The 15,848-nt window shown below is 45.4% G+C and overlaps 1 protein-coding gene across 2 annotated transcripts in view; it reads right to left on the bottom strand.

Annotated features, from left to right (window-relative positions):
- Positions 1–55: 55 nt before the first annotated feature.
- Positions 56–15,848, bottom strand: part of TMEM255A (transmembrane protein 255A) — a 48,140-nt gene continuing 32,347 nt past the window's right edge. For both annotated transcript variants that reach the window (XM_086389724.1, XM_086389725.1), the window contains 3 exons: positions 15,249–15,411; positions 9,284–9,427; positions 56–2,395 (listed from right to left, as the gene is read on the bottom strand). In XM_086389724.1, the coding sequence (XP_086245850.1) occupies positions 2,237–2,395; positions 9,284–9,427; positions 15,249–15,411 (466 nt within the window). In that variant the 3' untranslated portion in view covers positions 56–2,236. The remainder of the gene's footprint in view (positions 2,396–9,283; positions 9,428–15,248; positions 15,412–15,848) is intronic.

Here is a 15,848-nt window from a genome sequence, read left to right as displayed (position 1 = left end):
AGTTGCTTTAGAGCATTTGTGATACTTCTGTTGATTCCATGAAGACACATGTAAGTTGATAAGGAGGAGGATAGTTTTATTAATTTGAAACATCACAAAAGCAGTCTGGGTTTCCAACATGGCAGTGATACAGATTTTAAGCAATATCCAGTTTACACAGGTTCTGGATTAATATTTTAATTTTTCATGCCCAGTTCAATACTTTAAAGCAGGATTAGGAATAAAGCGGTAAATATTACAAAATGCAGTCAAGGTACATTTTGGAAATACAAATTCCTTCATTACAGCAAATGTTTTTGCAAAAGAGTAAAGCAGCAAATATTAACTTTTCTAAGGTAACATGCAGTTGTTATAATTCAATGTAATAAAAAAAGAAGCTGCTAAAATTAAGTTACAAAATCTATACTGTTTCAAGTTATTTTGTAAAGTAAGAAAAATACATAGAAATGAGTCCTAGAATCTTAACACTTTAAGAAATGTGATAAATGTAGGATATACTGTGTAATGGTGCCTTTTAAAAAATTAAATACTCATACACGTTCATTAAAGCAAAATGTAAAGTGTAAACAGCAAGAAATTTCATTGAGTATCACAAGTTGATATTTGTATAGTAAGTCAATTGGTTATTAGTCCCTTTTTGAAATCCAATAGAATTTTAATATGCTCAGAACAGTAGAAAATAATAGTGTTATATAACGCAAAAAGATTATAATTGTTCAGATTTGAAATTCAGATGAGACGTCATTTGTGATGTCAAAAGTTAAACTGAATGTTTTGCAAACATTTACTGTGAACAGTGAGCGCACTTGTTGTGCCTTGAGAATTCTTGATGGCTGGGTGTCTACAAGGTAGATGGGAGCACCAGCATTTGCCTGCTACCTCTAATCCATCAAGTTGGGAGGTAGCAAAATTGGCTGGAAATTTTTCCTGTATATGTTCTGTCTAAAATACAATAGCCCTGTATTTTTTTTTTACAAGTGTAGGATTATCAATCTTCCTTTAAATCAATTCTCAGGTTAACATAAGATCGCAATGAAAGTGTTCATTCTGAAGTGAAGGCATGGGTGCCAAAGTGTTAAATTCATCAGGTTGAGGTTTAAAGCTATGTATAATTAAAAGAACTGTACAAATACCACAATGTGCCAGATGGATTTTAAATCTACAATAACACTTAAGAGTTTGTCAAGTTGGCTACATTTGAGGTTTTGCAGACTTAAAGCGGCATTGTAACACTTCCATAATCTTGAACACTGTCACGATTGGTCTCAACAGAAAAAAGGACCAATTAGAGCAGTGGCATTAAAATACAGATGATTCTTTTGGGGTAGGGTGCAGGATACGTGCGGTTTGCTGGGGTTGAAGCACAATATTTGAAGATTAAATAGTCACAAAGATTAGTGACATTTCAAGAACCTAATCTAGCATTTTTAAAACTCAGTTTTAACCGTAAGATTTCTATCTCCCACAGCAAATGCAACATGTAGTAAACCGCTGTTTTCCTAAGTTACCTGATGTATAACTGGGATCTACTTAAAACATCTCACATGCTGCTCTGTGTATGTCAGTGCTTCTTGAACAATCAATCCTGTTCCCCACTACTCGAAGGAATATTGCACTTTTCCCTTTGGGAGGTACCAATCACAAAAGCTGAGCTGAATGATCACAACAGCCATTTTTACAATACAGAGAAGAAAGGAGTAAGGGATATGGCCAGCTTTATTCAGCATCAGACACAAGCAAACAAAATCTTAGCCAGAACTCTCTGCACTGGAACTACCGTGTAGCCCTATCATCTGGGAAATTTTCCTTAGGGACTGACTTTAGTGGGAGGGAAAGAGAGGGCCTCTAAGCCAGGCGCTTCAACTGAGGTGCTAGGGTAGCAATCTGCTAAGGGTGAGGACAACACTCCTTTTACACCAAGTGAAGCAGATGGCAACAATGCTTCTGCGGCCTATAGAGGTGGGGCCATAGCGTAATGCAGGCCCAGACCAGAGACGCTTCTTGCTGAGATGGCTCCCCAGCCTCGCACTGTCCTGCTCAGAACTGCTGGGCTCAGCCTGGCCACCCCTCCTCTGCACTAATAACAAATAAACTTCTTCTCTATCTTTCCCTAGCCTGGCAGGCCACTGTCAAACTTTATGTATGAGTCACACTTTAAATTTTGTACCCTACACACTTCCACTAAAGCAGAAATACGAAAGCCACAATAATCTCAACAGCCAGCGGGCATTCCTCTTTAGGGGCTGTAAGGGGGTGGCTTCTCAAAAGGCGGATAGTAAGGTGGAGAGTAACGGGGTGGAGCACTCGAGGACCACATGTAGCTGGGCGAAGGCGAGGCAGACTGGGGCTCGTCAGAAAGTCCAGAGGGAGGGGAGGATGGAAAGACGCTGGAATGCTGTGCAATCAAAATAAAACATCAGTTTCCACCATGAGGTTGCAATTCCCCAACATTAGTCATTATTTAAAAATGAATATGGACCCAGTGTGTTCTGGTTTGGAACAACCAAGAGCCCCTAAACCTCGCAGGGTTATTGAGGGCCATAAAACGGAGATGGTCCAACTTTCACTCAAGCTGCAAAGCTCAGGCAGAGATGCCTTGGAATCCTCTTCCCCAGCCCTTTGGACCTCTCAGTCAGTCAGTTATCCTGTTGCTCCTACTTCTGGGTTATTTTGGGGGGGCTTCCCAGGTGGCTCAGTGGTAAAGAACCCTCCTGCCAATACAAGAGACATGGGTTCGATCCCTGGGTTGGGAAGATCTCCTGGAAAAGGAGATGGCAACCTACTCCATTATTCTTGCCCGGGAAATCCCATGGACAGAGGAGCCTGGTGGGCTACAGTTCATGGTGTCATTAAGAGTTGGATATGACAGAGCAATGGAGCATGCATGGCACTTTGGGAAGGGAGTGAGATACGGGATACAAAAAAAATTCCCAGTGAATCAGCATGTGAGGAGTCAATCTGCCACTTCTCTTTCCCGGCCAGTGTACACCCTTGACCCTGACTTTCCTACTCAAGGAGAGTTGACCTGTTTTGGTCACTGCTCTCTCCCCCAGAGCGCAGAACAGTGATTGGCAAGTAGAAGTTGCTCAATCAATGTTGGATGAGTGACTAAGACTTCAGTCACTCATAGAGCACAGAAGAATTTTTTAGAAATAAAATCTATTTTCAAAGCCTACAGTCACATCTTGTGGGTACCATGGCCTTGCTCCAGTGGTGGAGCATGGCTGAGGCCTGAAGGCTGAAGGGGTCTCCAATAAGAGCCAATGAATAGGGCTGTAGAATGGCAATTTTCTGTTGTGCCTTAGCTCTAGGAGGAACTGCTATATTTTTTTAAAAGAAGACCCACTTATACCAAAATTTCTCAAGTGTTCAAGTGCTGTTTGGGGAGGTCAATACCTTTACTTTGTTCTGCTGGCCAGAGTCAAAGTGGTTGACCGTTTAGTTGTTAAGTCATGTCTGACTCTTTGATACCCTAGGAACTGTAGCCCACCAGGCTCCTCTGTCCATGTGATTTCCCAGGCAAGAATACTAGAGTGGGTTGCCATTTCCTTCTCCAGGGGATCTTCCTGGATCAGAGGTCAAACTCACGTCTCTTGCTTGGGAGGTGGGTTCTTTACCACTGAGCTACCTGTGAAGCCCTAGAGTCTAAGCTGATCATGTCATTTCCAGGCCTAGAACAATCTAGAGTCAGCTTTGCCGTGAGGTGTCTGGAGCCTGAGACCAGTTGGCTGATTCTCCTTATCCCCAGTCCTGACTTCCGTACTCCTTAGAAAGGGGTATCCTGGTTTCTAGGTCTTGCTTTAGACATTGAAATCTCTGTCTCCTACCACATAATGTCAGGACTGATCCTCCCCCACCCCATCCACCCTTTTGATCTGAGAGAAGGAATGAAAGGGTCATAGAAAGCCTTTAAAGACGAAAAAAAAAAAAAAAAAAACCTTGAGGGACTTCCCTGGTTATGTGGTTAATGCTTACAATGCAGTGGTTAATGCTTCCAATGCAGAGGGCACGGGATTAATCCCTGGTTGAGGAACTAAGCTCTCACATGCTGCATGGTGCAGCAGAAAAAAAAAAAAAAAAGATAAAAGAGCTTGAGGCAGTTGACTTGAGACAAGCCAGACTGCTTCCAAAAATCTCCAGATTTCTTCTCCCTTCAGGAAGAGATATGCTTCCTTTGACACTGATCTCATGATCTCTCCTCTCTCTCCCTCCTCCTCTGTTGCTTTCGCTGTCCTCTTAAACCAGAGAGGAGAGCAAAATCCCACCAGGAACAAGATCTCTGTGTCCAGGGTTGTGACACTCTGCCTTTCTAAATCCCGCTCCAGGATAGAGTCAGGAGGCCAGTTCTCTGCCCACTAGACACAGAAGGGAAGGCAAGTTTCAAAGATGGAGCTAAAGCCCATTCTGTCCTGAGAGGCAGTAACAGGCTGCTGGGGGCAGTTGTAGACTTGGATCCTAAGGAGACTGGTACAGCCACCTTGGGTTTTCACCTCTCAGTTTCCCGTGATGTGAAAGTGGAAGTCGCTCAGTCGTGTCCGACTCTTTGTGACCCTATAGTCCAATGGAATTCTCCAGGCCACAGTACTGGAGTGGGTAGCCTTTCCCTTCTCTAGAGGATCTTTCCAACCCAGGGATCGAACCCAGGTCTCCCGCACTGCGGGCAGATTCTTTACCAGCTGAGCCACAAGGGAAGCCCAAGAACACTGGAGTGGGTAGCCTATCCCTTCTCCAGGGGACCTTCCTGATCCAGGAATCAAACCGGGGTCTCCTGCATTGCAGGCAGATTCTTTACCAACTGAGCTACCAGGTAAGTTTCCCGTATAAGAAGGTATTTAGGGGGATAGAGGTGGGATGCTTCTCACTGCCCTCTGATGATGCTGGAGTTTTAGGGATAAATGGCAGAGCGAGGGAGCTAACTGGCCATAGTCCACCCCCCGCCCTTGGGATAGTGGGTTGGAGGGGGTGGGCACCACCATGCAGTTTCCTAGCAACAGGCAGTTACCTTGGGAAAGCTTTGGCTTTGTTGCAGCTGGGGAGCAGGCCCGGTACATTTTAGTTCCTGCCTAAGACTTGACTAACGGGACAGGACGGCCACTCAGAAGAACAGAGCTTTGAATCTTTTCGCACCACAAAGCATGAAAAGCATGAAAAGCATCTAAATAGCCTACTGCTGGGCTCTGAGCTTCCTGAGCTGCTTCTGAGAGGCTGGGGTGGCTTATCGCAGGGACAGAGGAGGTGGGAACACCCTCACAGACACTTCTCTCCCGCCTCAATCTGCCCCTCCCTCTCCCACTTCAATCTGCCCCTCCCTGCCCCAGGTGGACCCACACTCTGCAAGACCCATGTGCATTTCTATCACGTGTGCTTCTCTCTTCAGAAGCGCTGGGAAGCAGTGACTCCCTGAAGAGCCCTGGAACTGGCCGGGTAATGAAGGTTATACCAGCAAAAGATGCTGTGTTCCAAGGGTGAAATCCAGGGTCTCTTGGTTCTTTGCATTCCCCCTCTGTTTCTGGCCCAGAAAGCAAACCCAGGAGAGACAGAGAGAAGAGTGGGAGCAAAGCGAGGGATCAGAAACAAGAGAGAGGAGGAGAGGCAAGGAGAAGCTTGGCAGGAGAGGGGAAATAGAAGGCTGAGTGGCGGTGGCAGCCTGCTAAGGTTGTCAGTCACCTGCTCCATCTACCATCTCCCCCAAGACAACCTCCACTCTCTCATTCAGTAGGCCCAATTTATAATGGATCTTTTTCAGTGGCTACATAGAAACCTAGTGTACCTTTCTGTGATTTAACAAAGACCATCCACAGAGGCAGTGGCATTTTACAAAGGCTTTTGTTTTAAGCTAAACTTGGCGATTCACCAATTGGACAGGACAGGGACATGGTTAGAGTGAAGTCGGGATTCTGGCCCAGTAGGTCAGACTGGAATCGTTAAGGGATTTACCCCAAAACTTGTTGTTGTTGTTTAGCCACTAAGTCAGGTCCGACTCTTTTTCAATCCCATGGACTATAACACTCCAGGCTCCTCTGTCCATGGGATTTCCCAGGCAAGAATACTGGAGTGGGGTGCCATTCCCTTCTCCAGGGGATCTTCCTGACCCAGGGATTGAACCCACATCTCCTGCATTGGGCAGGTGGATTCTTTACCACTGAGCCCCCAGGGAAGCGGACCCCAAAGCTACACAGGGTTGAATTTCCCAGCAGAAGTAGAAACTGATGTTTCATACCCTATAGGATATGGACTGCCTGGCTACCTGGAAGTGGGTGCAAGGTACAAGAGAAGTGAGTGCAGGAAGGTGAGCAAGGAGGCACTGACAGCCTTGGCTTCAAGTCCAAAGTCTGCAAGAATCCTGTTTCTCCAAGCTCAGCCCTCACGACATCCTCAGGGCCACCTGACCAGACCCACGTCCTTGCTCCCATCTGACCACAAGAAATGCTTCCCAAGCTTCCTGACTGGACAGCTACCCAATAAGGGTGTGACTTTGCGGGGTTAAAAGAACACCCTATAAATCTCATCAGCCTCAGGGGTAAAAAGGGAGAGAGAAGTCTTCAAAGTGACATAAATAGTTCTATTTGGAAATGATCAAATTGGGGAAATCATTCAGAACAAAGCCCAGAAAGGTCCATTTTCCTGCTATTATTTGGTTCCCCAATACAATGTAAGAGAATAAGGGCACTCTGGCTTGTTGTTGCTGTTGTTAGGTCTGTGCTTCTGCTGCTTTTATTGTCAGAGCTGGTATGCATTTTGCTGACTGCTTTCCATTTATCTGGGAACACAGCAGATGGCCCTAATCCTCCTGGCTTTCTTGGGTAAAGACTGGTATTTCCTTGTATGAAACGATAAGGAACTGGAACTTGGTGAACAAAAGAAAGCTCCATTCAAATACTAAAACAAAATGCTGTATAAGTTCTAGAGGGAAACAAATACCACCTAAAAACATATCCCTTAGGGATCTCCCTGGTGGTCCAGTGGTTGAGAAACTGCCTTCCAATGCGGGGGACACAGGTTCAATCCCTGGTCAGGGAACTAAATTCCCACATGCCAACATGCCGCAGGGCAGTTAAGCGCATGCGACACATCTAGAGAAGCCCACACAGTAACTAGAGAAAGCCCATGCACCTCAACGAAGAGCCTGTGCACTGCATTGGGGACCCAGTGAAGCCAAATAAATAAATCACATCCCTTAAAACCCACAACTTTAGAACATCTCCAAAAAGGAAATAGAAAAGACAGCTTGAACCTCTGGAAAGAACCAGGAGAGGTATAAGAAGTGGCCCAGCAGTCCTTGGAGTGGGGAGCCATGTAATCACACGGTAAGGGTGAGTCAAGAGAACCTTTCTGAGTAATGATTATAAAGCCCATAATTTAAAGCAGTAAAACATGGAAATATTCTGAAACTAACTGGGGAAAAGATCAATAGTGTGCTCAGATTTACAGCTTCTCCAAAGACTCCCCCAAGCCAGCCTCTGGCCTCAGACAGACCTGGATATACATCTCTGTCCTCACTGCTGTCCCTGAGCATCCCCACTCAGGTCCTTAGACTGACCTCGTAATGCAGGCCTAGGTCTCACTCAATCTCTACATCCATAGCTCCAAGCACATGTGAACACAGAGTAAACACTGACTGAACTGAAAACGACAGCCTGGGCCACCACTGGCATTGGGGAACCTTGTTTTCATACCTGGGATGGTTTTGAATGAGTAATGATGGACAGAAAGATAGCTCCATTACATAAACAGGGACTTCCTATCTTAAGAGTTTGCAGCAGCCATTACTAAGGAGGTTACTGTTCCTACTCCAGAGGTTTGTTATAAAGTGAAAAGTCCAAAAACCAATCTAATCAATATAATTTACTTCCATATAAAAAAAAATGGAAGCAGCCTCTTGGGAGCCATGTGTGGCCCCTCTATCCTAGGATGACTTTTGGTTATGGATGCCTCAAAGAATGGTGACCCTCTCATGCTAGGTTCAATGTCCCTGAATTCTCTTAAAGGATTCCTTTTTGTCCCTGTCACTATTGCAATTATCTATGCCCTTTCAGAGCATATTTGTGTTTTTCAGTCTATATTATCTATTTGGGGAACAAGTTCCCTGAGTTGTCTACCTGTGAATACAGTAGGCTTTAAAACAAGTTCTAACACTTTCTCCCAGGCTTTAATGGATGTCTCCTTGTGCTGGTGCTGTATTTTGTGACAGTGAACAAGTCCACATTCACACTATAGAGACGTACTCCTATTGCAGTATAGAGTCCTAGACCTGCCCATACAGTGTCTAAATCAAACCAGAGTACACTTTACTCAACTAAATGGGGAGGGTTTTCAGTTTCAAGTATTTTGTTAATCTGAGGCAGAAATTAGGTTTTCCAAGGGCTCTGTTTTTCTAAACTGGCTGGTTAATTGGAAGCACCCCCAAACAGTCATGCTTTTATGTCCCCTTGGAACATTCAGGACTCTTAGTCAATAGAACAAAATTCATTATGGGTTTGCCTCCTTTCAAAGGCATTTCCCTGGTCCCCAAATTTTGAATTAACCAGATTGGAGTGGAATCCCACTCTTCTGTGGTCCAGGGTTTATAATCACTGTAAATGCCTAAAAGACCGTTTCATTTGTTTTCCTGAAGTGTCTAGTTCAGCGCTCTGACCACGTACAATGAATTCCCTTTAATGAAGTGCCTTTTGGGTTCTGTTTTTCTGTGCTTCATCTTAGCTCAAAAGGAAAGTGGGAAAGTGCAAATTTGGTAACACTATTTCTGACCCACATGATAACAAGGCAAAAAAATTAAAAAGGAAGGGAGAAGGGTGTTATAAAAAATATTTTCTCTGTATAGTCCCAGTTAGGAAGTCTAGAAAAAACGAAGGGACTGCTTTCTCATTACAGATTTGATTCAAACCCTTGGGTGATTCAGCGTGTCCTTGTGCTATGGAACAGGACTAGACAAGCCTCTTCCTGTAGCAGAGGAATGGAAAAAGCCACCATTGGACAGGGGTCTGTGGTGATGTACTCATGAGTACCTCAGGGGAGGTCAGCGCCCCTTGGGACATGTGAATCCTATCTCCTTCTCTCCCCTTTTCGTCTGTCACTCTGTTGCTTCTCCTCTTGTGTCTTTCCCAGCCTCCGCCATCACTGCCTGCCTATGCAGTCCTTAAGCTTCACGGGTACCCACAGGCTGCGGGATGGAGAGCCTGGCTACCTCATATATATTAGGAAGGATCCAAAATAGGGAGAGAATAAGAGAGGATGAGCAAGAGCAAGGGTAACAGGGAGTTCTTTTTTTTCTCTCAAAACGTACCTGAAAGTCATAAGCAGAATAAGGTGGCAGGTGAGGAGGGCTATGGTAGTAGGTGTTGTAGGATGCCACTTGAGGACGAGCATAGTAAGAAACAGTTGGATGGGCATTTTCAACAGAGCAGTTCAGTGCTGGGAGAGTTGGGTTCTGTAAAATCAAAAAACAATATAAATGTTCATCACTGGGGGAATGGGTAAATAAACCACGGGACATCCATTCTACAGAATACTATGGAGCTGTTGATAAATGATGATGTGCACCTATAGTTAGTGACAGGGAAGTTGTCCAGGATATACTTGTAAATATAAAAAACAAAAACAGGGCTTCCACGGTGCTTCAGTGGTTAAAAATCCGCCTGCCAATGCAGAGGATGCAGGCTCAACCCCTGGTCCGAGAGGATCCCACATGCCACGAGATAACTAAGCCCAGGCGCCACAACTGCTGAGCCTGAGGGCCTAGAACCCAGCCTCTGCAACAAGAGAAGCCATGGCAATGAGAAACCCACACACCACAACGAAGAGTAGCCCCTGGTCACTGCAACTAGAGAAAGCCTGCATGCAGTCAAAAATTAAAATTAAAAACAATGTTTAAGAAAGCAAGCCATTGACAAAACTATGGAGACAATAAAAGATCACTGGTTGTCAGGGGTTGGGATTGGGAAGAAGGATGAACAGGCAGAACGCAGAGGCTACTTAGGGCAGTGAAAATACTGTGTGCTGCCAGAATGATGGATATATGTCATTATACACCTGTCCAATAGAATTCATTTGTTCAATACATTTGTCCAATATTCTATGTCCCATAGAATTACAACATCAAGAGTGGGCCCTAAGGTAAACTATGGACTTTGGGTAATTATGATGCGTCAATATAGATTCATCCTTGCTAACAAATGTACCACTCTGTGGGGGATGTTGATAATGGGGGAGGCTGATAATGGGGAAGGCTGTGTGTTGGGGAAGAAAGTTTATGGGAAATCTCTGTACCTTCATCTCAGTTTTGTTGTGAATCTAAAATTGCTCTAAAAATAAAATCTTTTAAAAAGTCACCATGTTCTATTACCAAAGCATAATCCCAGTTTATGTAAAGACCCAAACAATTATATATAAATATACACTTGTCAATGAAATTAATCTGGAAAGATTCACAACAAATTGTTAGCTATGGCTGTGTCTGGGGAGGGCAGTGGTATTAGGAAGTAAATGGGGACTCTCTACTCTCAATCAGACAGCCGAAGTTTTCACAACTACTACGTATCACTTGTGTCATTTCCCCACACTGACTATTTTGAAAAATTCAAACCGATAGTTGAAATCTTTGACTTTCAAAAACACAAAGGAAAAAAAAATTGAGAACCACCCCCCCAATACAAAATGTTAAACCAACAAGACTACTGCTCTCACTGTGACAAAAATATGATTAATCATGAAGGGTTTGGAAAAACTGTAAGGATTCTTGCAGAGTCCAACCTCACTAAGGAGCTCGCAGGCACACATGAAGGTATTCACTTCGCCTCAGCCCTGGGGGCTGGAGGCAAAATCTTAGCACAGAAACCAAGAAAGACCAAGTAGAGTATATTGATACCCCTCCACACACACACACATTTTGGGGAAAATAAAACAATGCAGAAAGAATTGAATACCCTTTTTATAACATGGTGGTGTGTGTAGCCCTTCAAGGGTTAAAACCAATCTTGTCTAGGATGGGAGTCTGGATTTCAATAAGGCCAAAACACTGCTAGAGGAAGTCACCACTGCTCATGAGTTCCCAAGCAGGACTGTGCTTTGTACCTTATGAGTGCCACATGGCTCAAGGTGTGGGAGAAATGTCCTTTCCATGGTCCATGTCATTGACACCCCCTCTGTTCGTGCATATAATCTAGAGCTGTCCACAAAGTCCATGTGTCTTGTTTCTGGTATGTATCTACTTTGTGTTAACGGTGAGCAGAAGCTTCCTCTCAAGTGATGAAAATGTGTGGGCAGGCTTTGGCAATGGCACAGGCAACCATGTTGGGGTGTTGGCAGAGGAAACTCCCGTAGAGCAAGTTTCAACACAGTCTGTTGCTCTCTTCCTTGGAGTGGGTTACTGTTTACATCTCTAGGAGGTTTGAAGAGCTACAAACCTCAGTCATTATGATGCTGCTCACAGACAACCACAGAAATGTTTCTCAGCCTCTCTCATGTGTGGGAGAGGGCTGAGGTCTTGACCATTCTAAGGGCTGGCTCGCATTACAGAAGCGGAGTGTTCAGCAATGCCCTTACCTCTCCACCAGGATTCCAAGAAGAAATGTCACGCCTGAGGAAGTCCCAGAAATCATGTTCCCTTGGCCTTGTGCCAGTTAAAACCACACCCTCCAACTCTTGCAAAATGAAACCAGCTCTTTTATGCAAAGAGAGGGCTTCTCAGGTGGCTCAATGGTAAAGAGCCGGTGCAGGAGATGCAAGGGACGCAGGTTCAATCCCTGGGTCGGGAAGATCCCCTAGAGGAGGAAATGACAACCCACTCCAGTGTTCTTGCCTGGAGAATCCCATGGACAGAGAAGCCTGGCGGGCTACAGTCCATAGGGTCACAAAGAGTGGGACACGACTGAGCATACACACGTAACCACAGAGACGCAATTGGGGAATATAAACGATCTAGAAAAGGTTTTTTGTGTGTAGCAAGGCTGGGGGTCCAGGATCCTCTTTGAAAGGAAGTTGAATATTAGAAAGAAACACAGGAGGAAGATGAAATAAGCACAGGAGAGCCACAGATGAGAGATGCAGAGGATGTAGAGAAAATGGACAAGGTACCAACAGAGGTTGAGAGTGTCAAGGGGGGTGAAGTTGGCAGTGGTACAGGGAAGGAGCAAAAGGGATTGCCCCAGAGCATGGTCTAGTTACAGTTTTAAATCCATAATTCTGATTTTACAATAAATCTGGGCTCTGTTTCTATTCGTGTGTGTATATAGGAATGTGTGTTTCTGTACCAATAATTCTGGGGCTTAAGTTATGAGATCTCCACTTCTGATAAGTAGCATTCTGAGCTCCAGTGAAACAAACGGTGATTTGCAAGCACAGGAAATGTGCTGTGCTGTGCTAAGCTGCTTTAGTCGCGTCTGACTCTTTGCGACCCCATGGACTGTAGCCCACCAGGCTCCTCTGTCCATGGGATTCTCCAGGCAAGAATACTGGAGTAGATGGCCATTTCCTCCTCCAGGCACAGGAAATGGTCAAATCCATCTCACCCGGACAGAACTGAGTCCCTTCAAAGACAATGATTGTGGACTTTGGAAAGAAGACCACTTTGATTTCTCCCTACTTTACACCAGAGACACTAAGTAGCAAAAAATGGCAAGACAGTATCACTTCTTATGATTCATCTCAAGTTCTCATATCTTTGAGCCACAAACACTGTGGTCATCCAACATTTCTTTAAGATCCTTGGCACCAAGCCCCTCTGGTCAGGGAATGAAGACGTCCTTTTTCCTTTCAGGCTCCCACAACTCTGGAAACAGTGCTCCGAGCTGATCCCATTGAAGGCTGCCAGCTCACAGCCTTTGGCTCCTGGCCTCACTCCTCAGGAATGCCTTTCATCAGCCAGCTCCTCTGGGCCTCCCTGAGGCCCCTAAGGCATTCTACTCAGGGTGGAGACACATCACCACGAGGCATCAAGCACGTTTGGACGTAGGCCAAGGATTTTCTGGTTGATGTTCCAGGATTTTCTATACCATGTCTCATTTTCATAAAGCGATCAAAACAATGGTTCTTCTTTGGTGCCCTGTCGTAATATATAGCTCATACTTGCTCTCTCTTGTCATGAATCAAATTTCCTGCCTCTGCTCTTTGCCTTCATCTTTTGTTTTCCCCACTGGCCCTCAATTGGGTTCCCAGGCTTGGCACTGGATGAGGCTCAGGTCTTCCCTCACTCTCCTCCTCATTTCTCAGAGAAGCTCCCAACAGTTGGAAACAACTGGCTTTTAATTTTTAAAATTAAAGAAACTCAACAAAGGAGGTGATGTCTGTTAAAACACCTATGGAACCAGAAAGGGCTGGCCGAATGATCCTCAGGGGCATTCGGAGTGTGATGGAGTGGCAGGAGCAAAGGCTCTGGCATTTGACCTACCTGGGCTCCACTCCCAGCTCTGCTATTTAGCCGTGGGCAGGTCACTTGACTTCCTATGGGCCTGTTTCCTCAACTGTTAATGGTGGGAGTAATACTTCATGAGGCAGTAGTAGTGGGAGAGGAGCGGAGAAAGGAATTGTGCAAATGCCCTTTATAGAGAGTAAAGGGGCTATTACTGCCACCTCTCAGGATAGACTGTCAACAAACCCCTTAATCCCCTAGAGATCAAAGGTCACAGTGAAATGAACAGGCCACATAGTACACCTGAAACTAATATGCTATAGTAAAGTCAACTATACCTCAACGATTTTTTAAAAAAAGAGTTAAGAAATAAATCTATACATCAATGGTCAGCTGAGTTGTGACAGGAGTCCTTGCAGGAGCCCCACAGAGCCTAGCAGGTGGCCGCCAGTCAGTCTGTGCCTCAGGGTGCTTAGCTGTCCACCTCTCAGAGCTCAGAGGAAATTCAGAGAACCCTTAACACCCATCGGATGTCCCATCTCAACTCGCCAACCCCAACCAGAAGCTTCTCTTCGTCTGTCCCCTGGGAAAACTCTACTTGGTGCTACATGGTGACCTAAATGGGAAGGAAATCCAAAAAAGGAGGGGATATATGTATATGTATAGCTAATTCATTTTGCTGCACAGTAGAAAGTAACACAACCTTGTAAAGCAACTATACTCCAAGTTTTAAAGAAAAGGACAAAGTGCATTCTTTTCTCCAAAGAAGCCCCAACCCAGAAACAGCTTTTCTGAAGAAGCTTTCTCATGCCAAAGCTCCGTCAGGCTCAAACTGAGAGGACAGCCTTCTCCCTCCAAGCTGCCCCCCACCCTAGCCCCATGCCTCCACCAGGCTTAGGGCTTGAGCTCTCCTGAGAAGAGTCAGACACAACTGAGCAACAGAGCATGCACGCAGTGTAGCCACAGACTGGAATCACTAGGAGGGCTTTTTTAAAAGTACTGCTGCCTGAGCTTCAATTTAGACCCATTAAATTGGCATTCTGGAGGAGTGGCCCAGGCCGGCAGATTTTTTAAAGCACCTCAGGTGATTGTATTCTAATCGGAGGCCAGGTTGAGAACCAGAGCTCTAAAGCTATTATCTCCATAATTAGAGATCAAGGTTTATTAAATAAGCAAACAAAAGCTTTGAAATGCTTTAAAAGCAAAAGAGGGAAGGCCCCCAGGACTATGGAGGACCTCCTGGGTGCTGAGCCCTGAGATGCATATTCACACCCGTGTGAATATGGACAAGCAGCTTTCTGGAGAAACTGCAGGAGGAAATTCCTGGGGAGGGGGAGACAGCCCTACTTCTTACCTATAGCTAAAAAACGTCTTTCCTTCCAGCTCTCCCGAAGTCTGTAACAGGAAAAACTACCCCAAAAGATATTCTACTGAAAGTGTGTGTGGGATGAGTTGGGGTAATGACAGGCTATGTTTACATAACCAGCATGAACCCCACCCATCCCCAGAATATGCATCAAAAACACAGGCAGTGTCTCATGTTAACAAGACATGTTTGCAGGCTGAGGACATGACCCGGCTCCTTCGACTTAAGATGTTTGAAGGCAGCTACATTTTTTTTTTCCTTTGGCTGTGCCATATGCCCTGTGGCTTGGGGAACCTCACTTCCCGGACCAGGGATTGAACCGGCGCCCTGGGCAGTGAAAGCGCGGAGTCCTAATCACTGGACCGCCAGGAAATCCCACCCTCCCCACCCCCTCCAAGGCAGCTACATTCTTGAAGCAATGGTTTCTGTTCCTCCCTTCAAAACGCGGGTCCCCATGGCCCCCACCCACTGAGCCTTGCCCCACCCTTTACAGGAAGAGGGGCCTCTGTGGAAATTCAAAGTCACTTCCTTCCTTACCATGTCCTTAAAGCCCCCCAGGACAGCGGCAGTGATGATGCCCAGGAAGAGGCCAACGATGTTGAGGATGGTGGCAGACCAGAGCAGGTGGTAGAGGTGGATGATATCCTGGCAGCTGCTGACGTCGATGTACTCGTAGTAGCCACCAGTGATCTCTACCCGGCTGGAAGGGGAGAAGGGCACCCAGTCAGTCGCCAGGGAGCAGGCTGTCCCCCAGGGCTTTGGCTACCATGCAGCCCAGTGAAAAGACAGGGGGTCACGTGGGGCACTATCATAATGGACACGGAAGTCAAGAATGCACTTGGGGATAAAGATAGTATAATGAATCAAAGTGTCACTGCTGTTTATCCCCCTCCCCCAAACCCCTCCTATCTGCCAGAGAAATACTTGTTACCATCGCTAATGTTAATCCTAAATGGGAATTATTAATACCTGCTGTGTGCAGGCACGGGGCTAAGCATTTTACAGACATGGGTTCATCACATCTGTGCTACTATGGCAGCTCCTAGTCAACAGGTGTCTATTAAAATTAAGTTAAAAATTCAGTTCTTCCATCTCACTAGTGAAAGTGAAGTCGCTCAGTCGTGTCTGACTCTTTGC

The sequence above is a fragment of the Bos grunniens genome, chromosome X (assembly GCF_055505025.1).
Source record: "Bos grunniens cultivar Pamir isolate PY7600 chromosome X, Bosgru_T2T1.0, whole genome shotgun sequence".
Taxonomy (NCBI): Eukaryota; Metazoa; Chordata; class Mammalia; order Artiodactyla; family Bovidae; genus Bos; species Bos grunniens.
Note: the sequence above shows the minus strand (reverse complement) of the source record. Positions and strands in the feature narration are given on the sequence as shown.